At 37.3% G+C, this 13,813-nt stretch overlaps 1 protein-coding gene and 1 pseudogene across 2 annotated transcripts in view; both read right to left on the reverse strand.

Annotated features, from left to right (window-relative positions):
• Nucleotides 1-702: 702 nt before the first annotated feature.
• On the reverse strand, nt 703-1,066 carry LOC118891205 (annotated as a pseudogene).
• Nucleotides 1,067-3,323: 2,257 nt separating this feature from the next.
• KNL1 (kinetochore scaffold 1) overlaps nt 3,324-13,813 on the reverse strand; it is a 66,083-nt gene continuing 55,593 nt past the window's right edge. For both annotated transcript variants that reach the window (XM_036844895.1, XM_036844894.1), the window contains exons 18-26: nt 12,855-12,932; nt 12,648-12,687; nt 11,330-11,431; nt 10,775-10,875; nt 7,619-7,687; nt 6,838-6,947; nt 6,517-6,635; nt 5,689-5,811; nt 3,324-4,981 (exon numbers count right to left, since the gene is read on the reverse strand). In XM_036844895.1, the coding sequence (XP_036700790.1) occupies nt 4,882-4,981; nt 5,689-5,811; nt 6,517-6,635; nt 6,838-6,947; nt 7,619-7,687; nt 10,775-10,875; nt 11,330-11,431; nt 12,648-12,687; nt 12,855-12,932 (842 nt within the window). In that variant the 3' untranslated portion in view covers nt 3,324-4,881. The remainder of the gene's footprint in view (nt 4,982-5,688; nt 5,812-6,516; nt 6,636-6,837; nt 6,948-7,618; nt 7,688-10,774; nt 10,876-11,329; nt 11,432-12,647; nt 12,688-12,854; nt 12,933-13,813) is intronic.

The raw sequence follows: 13,813 nt of genomic DNA on the forward strand, positions 1-13,813 counted from the left end.
CATATTCTGGATACTTGATCCTTCTCAGATATATGACTCATAATTATCTTTTCTCATTCTTTAGATTGTCTTTTCACTTTGATATTCTTTAATGCACAAAAGTTTTTTATTTTGATGAAGTCTAATTTGTATATATATATTTGTTGCTTGTGTAATCTCTAAAATCCCATTACTCTAATCACGTATAAATAAAATGTGGTATATTCAAGCAATGAAATATTATTTGGCCATAAAAAGGAATGAATGAAGCTGATACATAACTTGACTGAACCTTCCAACATTATGCTAAATGAAAGAAACCAGTCATAAAATATCACATATTATATGCTCCCATTAATATGAAAGGTCTAGAATAGGCAAAGTCATAGTAATAAAAAGTAGATTATATGGTGCTTTACGATGACCTAGAGGGGTGGGATAGGGAGGATGGAAGGGAGGCTTAAGAGGGAGGGGATATGAAGACATGTGCATGCATAAGGCTGATTCACTTTGTTGTACAACAGAAACTAACACAGTATCGTGAAGCAATTATACTCCAATAAAGAGCTATTAAAAAAAAAAAAAAGATTACTAGTTGCTTTAGGGGTAGGGTGGGTCAGAGTGATGTGAAGATAGGGGGCAATACCTAAAGGCTATGGGTTTTGCTTTTTGTTTGTTTTGCACGCAGGAACCCAGCATTTATACATGTGGGGCTGAAGGGGTTCACTCACTCCAGTGGTGGCCAAAGTGTGGGGCCCTGCACAGGTAGTGCAGGTTCATGGCATCCTCAGCCCTGGCTCTGTGCGACTGGAAGAACACTGCCTCCTTGTGGCCACACTTTTGGCAGCGGTAGTGCTCGGTTCCCGGCAACGTCTGGTCCTGGGACACGTCAGTGATGTTCTGGGTCAGTTGTGTTATTTTGCTGACGTAGATGATGCCTCGTTTTTCTTCTCTGGCTGGTAATCACAATTCTGGCATGCGTAGAGAAGAATGCGGTTCTCTTTGTCCTCCTTGGGTAAAACATGTTACACTCCTGGCAGAATATAATAACCATGAAGCCTGGTTCCTAGGTCCTGTCTGTTTCCATAGCAACACCTATGGATTTCTTTTTTTAATTGTGGTAAAATACACAAAATTTGACATCTTAACCATTTTTAAGTGTACATTTCAGTAGTGTTAAGTACATTCACATTGTTGTGCAATCTCTAGAACTCTTTTTCATCCTACAAAAGTGAAACTCTATACGTATTAAACAGGAATTCCTCATTCCCTGCCCCTTCCACTTTGTGTCTATGAATTTGACCACACTCAGTATCTCAAGTAAGTGGAATCACGCAGTATTCATCTTTTTGTGACTGGCTCATTTCACTTTGCATAATATCCTCAAGATTCATATATGTTGTGGCATGTGTCAGAATTTTTTTTTCCTTAAGGCTGAATAATATTCCATTTTATGTATATAACATATTTTATTTATCCATTCATCAACTGATAGACACTGAAATTGCCTATCAGTAAATATGCTATGAACGTGAGTGTACAAATATGTTAGAGTTCCTGCTTTCACGTCTTTTGGGTATATACCCAGAAGTAGAATTGCTACATCACATGGTAATTCTTTTAATTTTTGAGTAACTACCATGCTGTTTTCCATAGCAGCTGCATAATTTTACATTCCCATCAATTCAACAGTGCACAAGGGTTCCGATTTTTCTGCATCCTTGTCAACACTTGTTATCTTGTCTTTTTCCCTCTTTTTTTGGGGCCGCACTGCGTGGGCGTGCAGGATCTTAGTTCCCTGACCAGGGATCGAACCGGTGCCCCTTTTAGTGGGGACTCAGAGTCTTAACCACTGGACCACCAGGGAAGTCCCCATCTTCTTTTTGATTACAGTCATTGTAGTGGGTGTGAGTGGTATCTCATTTTGGTTTCAATTTGCATTTCCCTAATGCAAATAATGCACATCTTTTCATGTGCTTGTTGGCCATTTGTGTATCATCTTTGGAGAAATGTCTATTCAAGTCCTTTGCCTATTTTTAAATTGGGTGATATTTTTTTTTGGTTTGTTTTTGTTATTGAAGTCCTTTGTGTATTCTGGATATTTAGCCCTTATCAGATATATTATTTGCAAATATTTTCTCCCATTCTATACATTACCTTTCCACTCTGTTGATTATGTCCCTTGATGCACAAGTTTTAAATTTTGATAGTTCTATTTATCTATTTTCACTTTTGTTGCCTGGGCTTTTGGTGTCATATCTAAGAAATCATTACCAAATCCAATGTCATGAAGCTTTTCCCCTGTTTTCTTCTAAGTTTTAGAGTTTTAGCTCTTACATTTATATCTTTGATTCATTTTGAGTTAATTTTTGCATATGGTGTAAGAGTACAACTTCATTCTTTTGTATGTAGATATCCAATTTTCCCAGCACCATTTGTTGAAAAGTGGGGTTTCTTTTTTGAGGTGATTAAAATGTTCTAAAATTGTGATGGTTGCACGTATCTGTGAATATACTAAAAACCATTCATTAGGGCACTTTAAATGATGGGTCAGGGACTTCACCAGTGGCGCAGTGGTTAAGAATCCGCCTGCCAATACAGGGGACATGGGTTCGAGCCCTGGTCCAGGAAGATACCACATGCTGTAGAGCAACTAAGCCTATGCACCACAACTACTGAGCCTGCGCTCTAGAACCTGCGAGCCACAACTACTGAAGCCTGCGTGCCTAGAGCCTGTGCTCCGCAACAAGAGAAGTCACAGCAATGAGAAGCCTGCACACCGCAACGAAGAGTAGGTCCTGCTCGCCGCCACTAGAGAAAGCCCGCACACAGCAATGAAGACTCAACGTAGCCAAAAATAAAAATAAATTAATTAATTTAAAAAAAAATGATGAATCATATGTAAATTATACTTCAATAAAGTTGTTTTGAAAAAAGGAAAGTAAAAAAACCCCAACAACCCAGATTGCTGGTCCCCTCCCTTAGCATTTCTAATTCAGCAGCTTTGGGGTGAGGCTGCTGCTGCTGGTCTAGGGACTATACTTTGAGAACCGCTCCATTAACTCATAAGAAGTGGTAGTTTCCTAAGGAACTTCAAAATAGTTTTCTTTTACTGTCCTTTAGAGACATAAGGATAACTACGGTTTGTACCTGGTTCTTTCATTAAGGTCCTGACATACTTTAATCTTATCTGAGTTTTCAAATAGGTGGGTGTTCCTAAATGGAGCTTTCGTTGGCATATCGTCAAAGATGTATTGGATACATGGTTAAAAAAAAAAAAAACTTCATGAAGAGACACTGTTTTTAAAATATTTCATATAATAAGCTCATTTTAATAGCACAAAAACTAATCTGCTTCCAATCAGTAGAGGAAAAACTTCCAAAGAATTTTATAAAAATAACCAATACTTTGAACAAATACAAAAGCAAATAACTAGGTCAATATTACAATTATGTACTCCAAGCCCAAGAAAGCAGAGACCATCATTACAAGCCAAATCATTCTGGGAACTGGTCATTCCAGGTTACCAAAATGCATAAAACAAAACTTCTATTTTTTAGCTTTACAGAAAAGAAATAACTCCAGTAAGAAAACTAAGTTAAGTTTCATGAGAAATAGACCATATTGGTGACTTTTAAGTTTTTCAAGGAGTTCACAGAAATAGGGAACATCTACATCTTGATTTTTATGGCAAATGAGTTTTATGTTGACTTTTGAAGCTTAAAAGACCAGTTGCTCTTTTGACAAAGTAGCTCCGAAGTAAAAGCCAATCAAGAGGGCAGATAACATTCGTGGGACCCATAGGTCTTTAACCCCATCCTAAAGTATAAAGCAAAATATTAAGACGAACTAGTTTAAAAATGCAAATATATTTTAGTTTAGGCTTCAATATAAGAGAAACAAAAATTATCATGATTAGGATTTGACTAAAGATTGGGTGAAGTTTTTTCATATTTGTCTATCTTACAGATAATACTGATCATTCAATATCAATGACGTGCTTATCTTTGTGTATGAGAAATGTATGGCTTCAGAAACCAATACTTATATTAAGTTCATTACTATTGCCAAAACTTGACAAACCTGTATTTTGGGTGTGATATTGTTTGAAGCTGGTTATTAAATAAAAGGAGACTGAGAATCTTGCTGTAAAGCATCCTTCAGAAAGATAGAAACTGCCCAGGCAGAAGGGTGTCTATACATCTTTTTGTATTTCTATATACATCTCCTTACTACCTCACAAACACAAGAACAATATTAATATATTTACATATATGTATTGGACCAAAAATGAATTAACTTTCCCTACAAAATTATATTTATTAGGAAAATACTAATAGACACTATTTAAAAGGCAAGGTCTTCGAGAAAAGACGGCAACCATTCCAATAGCTGAGTGCTATTGCTTTCTCTTAATAACATCTCTGGAATGGAGCAAAAGGAGGATGAGTGGTTGGTAGACAGACATGACTACCCCAGAAATACCTGGTAGGCAGAAGCCAGCAACTAAAAATCATAGCCCTATATATGGAAGATGGCTAATGTTTTTGTCGGTGGTGACACCTCTTCTTATACTTAAAAGTTACTCCTTAGGGCTTGTACTAAAGCGGAGAGCACAACTTTAGTTAGGAGAAATTTCCCCTAAGTGTTCTACTACTTAAACCTTTGGTAGAAAGGTGAGTAACTTGACAGCAGGCTATTTGAGGCCTTCATTATTCCTGACTCCAGAAATTTAAAAACCATACAAATTAACTATAACATCATCAGAAGAAATTTTAGGCTTCTGTGACCTAAAGATGAAGATTAAACAGCAATGGAGACTCTGACATAACATTGTTATTTAGTGTACTGTGCTTGATTGTTACAACTGTAGTCCATGGGTCTACTGGTAGAAAGGGCAGTCAGTCCTGAAGCAGAACTTGGTAAATTTGCTTGACTACATTCTTTAGGTAGTTGTCTTCCAGTGGTGCTTTAGATAGAATGGCAGCGATTTCATCTTGGCTGGAAAGAACAAAAGGTTACTTAATTTTTCTGGAAACTTGTCTTAATTTCAGTGGAATTCATATTTTTGAGTACAGTTTCTGAGTCTGCTAGGAAGCACAAATAGGTATTTCTGGAAATAACTAGATTGTCCAGTTTAAACTGAGATTCCAAAAATAAGGCCTAAGAACCAATTCTGTATATAATTGTGAGGTATCTTGACTTAGCTGCTTTCTCTGGCTATAAATATCTGTTGGTGTTTGCTGATGGATTTGAGGTGGGCATATTCTAAACTCTGTCACTTTACAATCTGTCAGCAGTGTGTCCAAAAAGTCACAAAATATACAGTAGAAATGAAATATTTTTAGGTCTGTTTCCACAGACTAATTGAGAAAAGCACTACGACTGCCCCATAAAAGTTGTTCAAATATGATCTGGGCTAAGCTTATGCAGGATTTTTATCCTTCTTGATTCCTGTTTAGGTAGGGGTGTTCAAAAAGTGGAGCAAGTATAAAAAAATAGACCAGCTGTCTCCAGCATCCACTGGAGATAGCAATGAAGGTCACTGACTTTAAAAGAACAAATTCTTCAAAATGAAGTCAGATAGAGGTGACATTTGGCTTTCACTATGGTCTATCCATTTTCTGACCACTTTGAGAGATCTTTCAAAAGATATAACAAAGGTAAAAAAGTAGTTGGGGGCCCTTTTCTGCTGGCCTTTTACTCACCCAATGTTTCCAAGGTGATTTTGAATAGAGAAAGGTAATGGGACAGATGGGTAATGGGCTGAGAGAGACAAAGTTATCTCAAACTTTGCAAATGCTGCTGAGCTGCAGAATAAAAGCCTCAATCTGTAAAAGACAAGATCCTCAATTAAAAATACAAAACAAAAATAGAATGAAACACAAATACATTTTCCTTTTATACTGGCATGAGAAACTTTGGTATAAATCATTTCTTGTCCTTATCAAACAAATAGAGAGTAAAACAACTGCAACAAAGTGTTATTATGGTTGTATTTTCATTAGTCATGAAAGTTAATAAAATAAATTATTTTAATAAGTTTTCAACAAATTACTTACTGTTATAGATTGAGTTGTGTCCCCTAAAAATTCATGTGTTGAAGCCCTAATCCCCAGGACATCAGAATATGAACTAATTTGTAAATAGAGTCATTGCAGATTTAATTAATTAAGATGAGGTCCTCCTGGAGTAGGGTGGGGGCCCCTAATCCAGAATGACTGGTGTCCTAATCAAGGGGGAACATTTGGACACAGACATGCACACAGGAAGAATGTCATGTGAAAATGAAAGGAGCTATTGGGATTATATATTTACAACCAAGGAATGCCAAAAGACTGCCAGCAAATCACCAGAAGTTAGGAGGGAGGCATGGAAAAGATTCTCTTTCACAGCCATCAGAAGGAACTGACCCTGCTGACACCTCAATCTTAGACTTTCAGCCTCCAGAGCTGTGAGACAATAAATTTCTGTTGTTTAAGCCACCCAGTTTGTAGTACTTTGTTATGGCAGCCCTAGGGAACTAACACACTTACTCAGTATTATTCACAGCTATGTTCATTAGGTTATAATTTGGTCCCCATCGCTTTAAAAACTCAATCTCCTCTCCAAGAAGTTTGCAATGGCTCACTACCAGTGAGATTTCTTGAAGCATCTGGGAAAAATAGGAAAAAAAAAAAAAATGAGAGTATGAAAACATTTCAGTGTTTAGTGGCTCTTTTATAAAGAACCCCCCAAAGGTAAACACTTTACTGTATTTATCATTTCAGGATACACTATTACATATATAAAATTTCAGTTCTGCTGTTTGGGACAGTTAACATAATTTTCCTTTAAATACTTCAATGGGAATTTACCTTGGGTACCTGATGCTGTGTTGTACATTTCTTCTTCCAGGATTGCTGTTGCTCAATGTACTGGAAAATAAGGTTATGAACTAAAAGGGAGGAAGGAGGAGCTTTATCCTCTGAGGAAGGGGAAAAAAAAAATCAAAAGCAGGGTATTACTTATTATTCATATATTTTATATATATTTATAAACACAAGCTAGAAATATTAACTAGAAATACCTTCAAACTACTAGGTGTCTAAGTATCTTCTCCATTTTATTTTCAAACACATAAATCAACATATATAGTGAACATAAGACATTCTGATATAAACTCAAGCCTTTATCACATATAGACTAGAACTTAGTTAAAAGTATAGGCTTAAATGTAACATAACTGTGAGTTTAAATTCTGGCTTTCCTTACTACCTGAGTGATCCTAAACACAATACTTACTTCTTTTGAGCTGTAGTTCCCTAACTGTAAAATGGGGAGTAGTGTTGATGTAAGTAGTACACATGCCTGATACAGAGTAAGTAGTCATAATGGTAATTTGTAAATTATGGAAATAGCTATTATTAACCATTGTTCAAGATCTAGTAATAACTTTTTTAAAAAATTTCTTTTAAAACCCACCCAATATTTGGAACAATACCCAAGCAGTTTTAGGTCTAATACACATTTCTAAGAACAAATTATTATTATTGTTGGTGTTTATATTTAATTTAGTATGTAAAAGAGTTCTCAAGGAGCAATATACACTTGTAAATTTCCAACAAAGTCTTGTTGGTTTAAATGTTTTGAACTTACCATCTAACAGAGATTGAAAATTCAGGTCAACAATCTTCCTACAAGCCTTGTCCAGGAAACGGAGACCAACTAGGAAAAACCAACACAAGGATAGTATTTCTTTTTATTATCTGATTCAAAGCCACATATAACTCAGTGCTTTAGACTCCTCCTCTTTCTGGGTAGCAAGGTTTTTTTCACAGGCAGCTGAAGGTTTATCCTTGAATCATATTATTCTCTGTGTATGCAAAGTTTCCCATGAGAATGCTGAACTATATTAACTGGCAGGCCTTTAAATGACATTTAAGGTGTGGAACATTTTTGTAATTTATCAGGGCCTCCTCCTTCGATCCCTAACTTCTGTGTGAAGATAATATTATTTTCAGGAACCATGTAAAGAAAATGACTATGACCTCCCCAGACCTACTATCTTTGTAACAATACAGTGAAAATCATGTATGCTTTCAGCATTATAGTAATGAATTTTAGGTAGCCAGGAGAGCTGATTGCTCTTCCAGACAGCAGAGTTATCTCCTGTATCTCAAATTCTGATTCTTTTCACTTTGTTGATTATTTTCTATGTATTAGGCACCGTGGATATGACAGTGAGACAAACAGACACGATCAGTCTATGCTCTAAAGAAGCTTACAACTCAGGGGGACACACAGATAATTGTACTAATAAACATACCAAGAACTACAAACTATAATAAGCTCAATTAAGAAAACTGCAGGAAGCAATGATAACACATACCAGGAGGGCAAGTAGTGGAGGGAATGAGTAAAGGAGAGTCAGGGAAAACTTTCCTGAGAAAGTGATAATTTAGCTGAGCTCTTAAGGACTATTAGTAGACATTTATTTAGTGAAGAGGAGGTGCTATGGTCTGAAATTCATAGGCTGAAATCCTAATGCCCAGTGTGATAGTATTAGGAGCTGGGACCTTTGGGAGTTGCTTAGATCATGAGGGTGGAGCCCTCAGAAATGGGATTAGTGCTCTTACAACAGAGACCCTGGAGAGCTAACTAGGCCTTCAGTCATGTGAGGATACAATGAAAAGTCTGCAACCTGGAAGAGGGCCCTTGCCTGACTCTGCTGGAATCCTTATCTTGGACTTCTGGCCTCCAGAACTGGACTTCCAGCCTCCAGTAGTTGTTTATAAGCTACTCAGTTTATGGTGTTTTAAAAATGGCAGCCCAGAAGGACTAAGACAGGGGAAAGAGCTTCTAGGCATAAGAAACATCAGTATGAATGTCCTGAGGTAGGATGGAATATGACTGAGCATGAAAGACCATGATCTTTTAAGGAAATGAAAGAAATCCATTGTGGCTGACGTGCAGAGAACAGTGTAAAATGAGGCAGGAAAAGGAGGAAAAATTCAATTCATGCAGGGCCTTACAGGCTATATTAGTATTTTGATCGTTAGTCTAAGAGTAGGAGGTGCATGATAAAATTTTAAACAATCACTATTTTTTAAATTTCATTTTATTTTATTTATTTTTATTTTTTGCTGTGTTGTGTCTTTGTTGCTGCACGTGGGCTTTCTCTAGTTGTGGCGAGCAGGGGCTACTCTTTGTTGCGGTACACAGGCATCTCATCGTGGTGACTTCTCTTGTTGCGGAGCACGGGCTCTAGGCACATGGGCTTCAGTAGTTGTGGCTCACGGGCTCTAGAGCGCAGGCTCAGTAGTTGTGGCGCACGGGCTTAGTTGCTCCGCGGCATGTGGGATCTTCCCGGACCAGGGCCCAAACCCGTGTCCCATGCATTGGCAGGCGGATTCCTAACCACTGCGCCACCAGGGAAGCCCAACAATCACTATTGCTACAGGAAGGAGAAAGAATTGGAGAGGAAAAGGAAAAGATCCAGAAAGACCACCTATAGTGTTACTGTAGTCATTTAGATGAGGGATGACTATTGACAGAAGAGACACAAAAAAGTAGATGAATATTAAATTAAAATCATTAAGTCTTATTCTTGATTTAGATATGCCTGGTGAGGAAGAAAGAGGTATAGGGACTTCCCTGGTGGTGCAGTGGTTAAGAATCCGCCTGCCAATGAAGGGGACAAGGGTTTGAGCCCTGGTCTGGGAAGATCCCACATGCCGCGGAGCAACTAAGCCCATGCGCCACAACTACTGAGCCTGCGCTCTAGAGCCCGCAAGCCACAGCTACTGAGCCTGCGTGCCACAACTACTGAAGCCCATGCGCCTAGAGCCCGTGCTCCGCAACAAGAGAAGCCACTGCATGCAATAAGAAGCCCGCACACCACATCGAAGAGTAGCCCCCACTTGCCGCAACTGGAGAAAGCCCGCGCGCAGCAACGAAGACCCAACGCAGCCAAAAATAAAGAAATAAAAATAAAGAAAGAGGTATAGAGTGATTCCTAAGTTTTAATTTTGAACCTGAACAGAAGTTGATGGTATTCACTTAGAAAAATAACTTTTTTGGGGGGGCCACACCATGCGGCTTGTGGGATCTTAGTTCCTCAACCTGGGACTGAACCCGGGGCCATAGTAGTGAAAGCTCCGAGTCCTAACCACTGGACTGCCAGGGAATTCCCAGGAACTTTTAAGGAGAATTGGGCTTGGAGGCTGGGTGATTATAAAGATCCTAAGTTTCAATTTGGCCATGATCACCCAGGGTTGGCCATGCTGAAGCTATCTGTTTCAAGAGAAAAGATCTAAAGATACTGACAGGAGATTTTAACAAAATAGCTAGGACTCTGTTAAGTTACCATATAGTGATGTCTACCTACTTTGATAAACCTACCAATACACACAGAATTTCCAATTAGCTTTTTAGGTTAACTTATATACAAAAATCAACCAGTCAAGAATCATCAGCCATTAGAGTAAATTCTCTATCACAAAAGACAGATGGAAAAAAGGAACTCAGAGTAAACAGATGTGAATAGCATGTTGATCCATTATTTTGGATAGGCAAAATTTCTATCTAATGTAATTTGACAAAGGGCAACTTTCACTAGCTGAATTTTTATTTTATTTTTTATTTAATAAAATAAAATTCTATTATCACTAATTAAAGTGATTGCCTCTTTTAAGATTTTCAGCAGTGCTTTTATTATGTCAATAGTTATTATATTAAAATAGAGATATGAATCTTTAGTAAGTTTAGCCATACATTTATGTGCAGGGGAATTATCTTATTCTTGCTACTCACCTACTGGCTCTCCAAAGGTGATGGTGAGTTCTACTGTGTCATAAAGAAAGGTGAATATAGCTTGATCATCACTCCACTCAATGACATCCCATTCAGACAAGCTGAAGAGAGAATAAACAAGACCAAAAAAAAACTTTTTGAGATAAAAGAAAAGAGTTAACTTCTTATACCAGCTGAATAGTACCATAAGCAGCTGCTGGAGTTTTCTACTGGCTTGGGAGACAATCATTATTTTAATTCCAATATTGTGAATATGCAAACTTACGCTTTTAAAAGAAATAAGAATGGACTTAATCTTGAGTTGTATATCAGAGAAAAACCAAGTCTAGGCAATATAAAATATAGAATATTTTAAAATTATAATTCCATAGCTCTCCCACCTTGTATACTTTCAGCTTAGTGTTGAATATATTAACTCTTTTTTTTGAAAATGGATTGTATTATAGGTTAAAAACAGTGATACACATTACAAACACATGTCAACTGCACTAGTGGATTTAGACAACCATGAAGGTACAGGATAAAACGTAATTAATGCCACCTACTTTTCCTTACCTCAAATGATCCAGTAGCTCTTCAGTTCTATTTGTTTGTTTTTGCACAAAGTCTATTTGAGCAAGGGTCTGCTTTTTCTGTACCTCCAGCTCTAAGAGATTTCTGCAAATCAAACCAGGTATTTAGAGAAAGATAAGGCCACTGTTAGAGAATTCAGACTTCATTAAAAGTTTATGACAAAAAGTCATGTGCTAAATGGCTCCCCAGTGAGGTGTATGACATCCATTTTGCATTCTTAGTTGTTGTTGTTTTTTTTAATAAGCATTAAACTAGAAGTTTGGGTCTAATTGAGAAAGGCCTAAATCAATGGCTCTCAAATTGGGATCCATGAAGATATTCTTAGGGGTTCACATGTTCTTTAAGATTATTATTAAGATTTACATTTTCATTTTGATGTTAAAAATGTAAGCATAATGTAGATCGTAAGAATGCCCACCTTGGGACTTCCCTGGTGGCGCAGCGGTTAAGAATCCACCTGCCAATGCAGGGGACATGGGTTCAAGCCCTGGTCTGGGAAGATCCCACATGCCGCGGAGCAACTAAGCCCGTGCGCCACGACTACTGAGCCTGCACTCTAGAGCCCGCGAGCCACAACGATTGAAGCCCGCGCTCCACAAGAGAAGCCACCACAATGAGAAGCCCGCGCACCACAACAAAGAGTAGCCCCCGCTCACGGCAACTAGACAAAGCCCACACGCAGCAACAAAGACCCAATGCAGCCATAGATAAATAAATGATTTAAAAAAAAAAAAAAAGAATGCCCACCTTAAAACTGAGACATGACATAATTTCGGTGCCTGCGTTTGGTTTTGTTTAGTTTATTAGAGCTAAATAGAACTTATAATTTGTTAGTCATTTTGCTAGCATCAATTTATTTTTAGCCAAATACTGATATTCTCACCTGTCAAATTTACATTTTCAATTGGAATTTTTTTGGTTTTGCCATTATTTGTATTTGATTTCTTTTAGTCTTACACTTAAATAAGATCCAGAGTATAAGAAACACATACCTCATTTTATATTTATTTATATTTAAGTGCCATATAAAAGCAGTTTAATGCTAGATTTTCTTTAATAGGATCCTGATATTTTACAAGCTTGAGAACTACTGTCTTGGATTAATGCTCTGTAAACAATAAATGCTTAGAAAATACTATTGACTAAGATGGCCTCCAAGGTCAAGTTCAAAGTACAGTAGAAGCCCTGACTCAGTCTTAGTCAATACTCATGTCCTCAAGCTTGTCAGTTTCTGGAGGTAGGAAGTCACTTAGCCATGTGAAGTTTAGCATATTTTCTAACACTCAAACAGAAGACTAACCTTTGAAGCTTTTCTTCTTCAGTTTTCAGCTGTTCCAGTTCTTTGAAAAGAAAAACAAAACAAATCTATCAGAATGTACACATTAAAATATTGGTACAAAAATCATCTGTTTTATTGAAAAGTCTATCTCACTAATCTTACCTAAATAAATAAACTCAGAACAGGGGATTTTTTCTCCCCATTTATCTCCTTAATTAATTCACTTACCTTTCTCTGCAGCCTTCATTTCAGAATCCCACTCTTCCACAGGATTGTCTTTCTGTTCATCCTCCAAATTCTTAGTTTCTAAAGTAGACAACATGCATTAGAATAACTTAGTCAAAAATAAACAACCAGAGATGAAAAGAATAGATGGTCCCCAAATGAAGTGTTAAGAATATTTCACATTCATCTTTCCCCACCTTTCCTTGCCAAAAAAGCACTGAGCTATAATAATAATTTCATACGAAGACTTGCTTCTAGTGGCAGACAAGTGAACTTTGAGCCATATGGCAATGATCTCCAATAGCAGCTTCTTAGGGGACACTCTGAGAGGGAAACTGTTTATATATAATTTGTATATATTAAAGTTATTGTTAGGAAACCCCATGGACTAAGCAGGAACAGATACACATATACAGATGCACATACACAAATTTACATTTTTAAATTTAATTTGTTTATGAAACCTTGGAAACATCCTTAAAAGCCTTCTCTCTCCCCACATCCAAACCCAAATTTAGATTTTTACCTCAAAAATATTTTCTGAATCCACTTTTATCCTTTGCCACCACCAGCTTCCCTTAATATAAGCTATTGTCCTTTCTTAACCATACCAGTCCAATAACTACTTAACTTCTTATAATTACTCTTGATCTATTCAAATCCAGTATCTACACTGCAGCCAGTGCTTAACACCCTTCAAATGGCTATTCACTGTTCTTAGAAAAACTCAAAACTCCTTAAGAGGCCCTCCTTGGCCTGGCCCCTAAAACTGACATCTCCAGCTTCATCTCAGACTGTGTTCCCTTTTGCTCTTTCTATTCTAGTCACATTGGCCTTATTTCAGACCCTTGTACTTGGTATATTCTTTCCCATAGAAGGGCTTCTGCCTGTGCTATTCATATTGAATAGTCGGCTCTCCCCTCCCGTCTCACTTTAACTCCTACTTATTCTTCAGATCTTGA

Source organism: Balaenoptera musculus, chromosome 2 (genome assembly GCF_009873245.2).
Source record: "Balaenoptera musculus isolate JJ_BM4_2016_0621 chromosome 2, mBalMus1.pri.v3, whole genome shotgun sequence".
Classification (NCBI taxonomy): domain Eukaryota; kingdom Metazoa; phylum Chordata; class Mammalia; order Artiodactyla; family Balaenopteridae; genus Balaenoptera; species Balaenoptera musculus.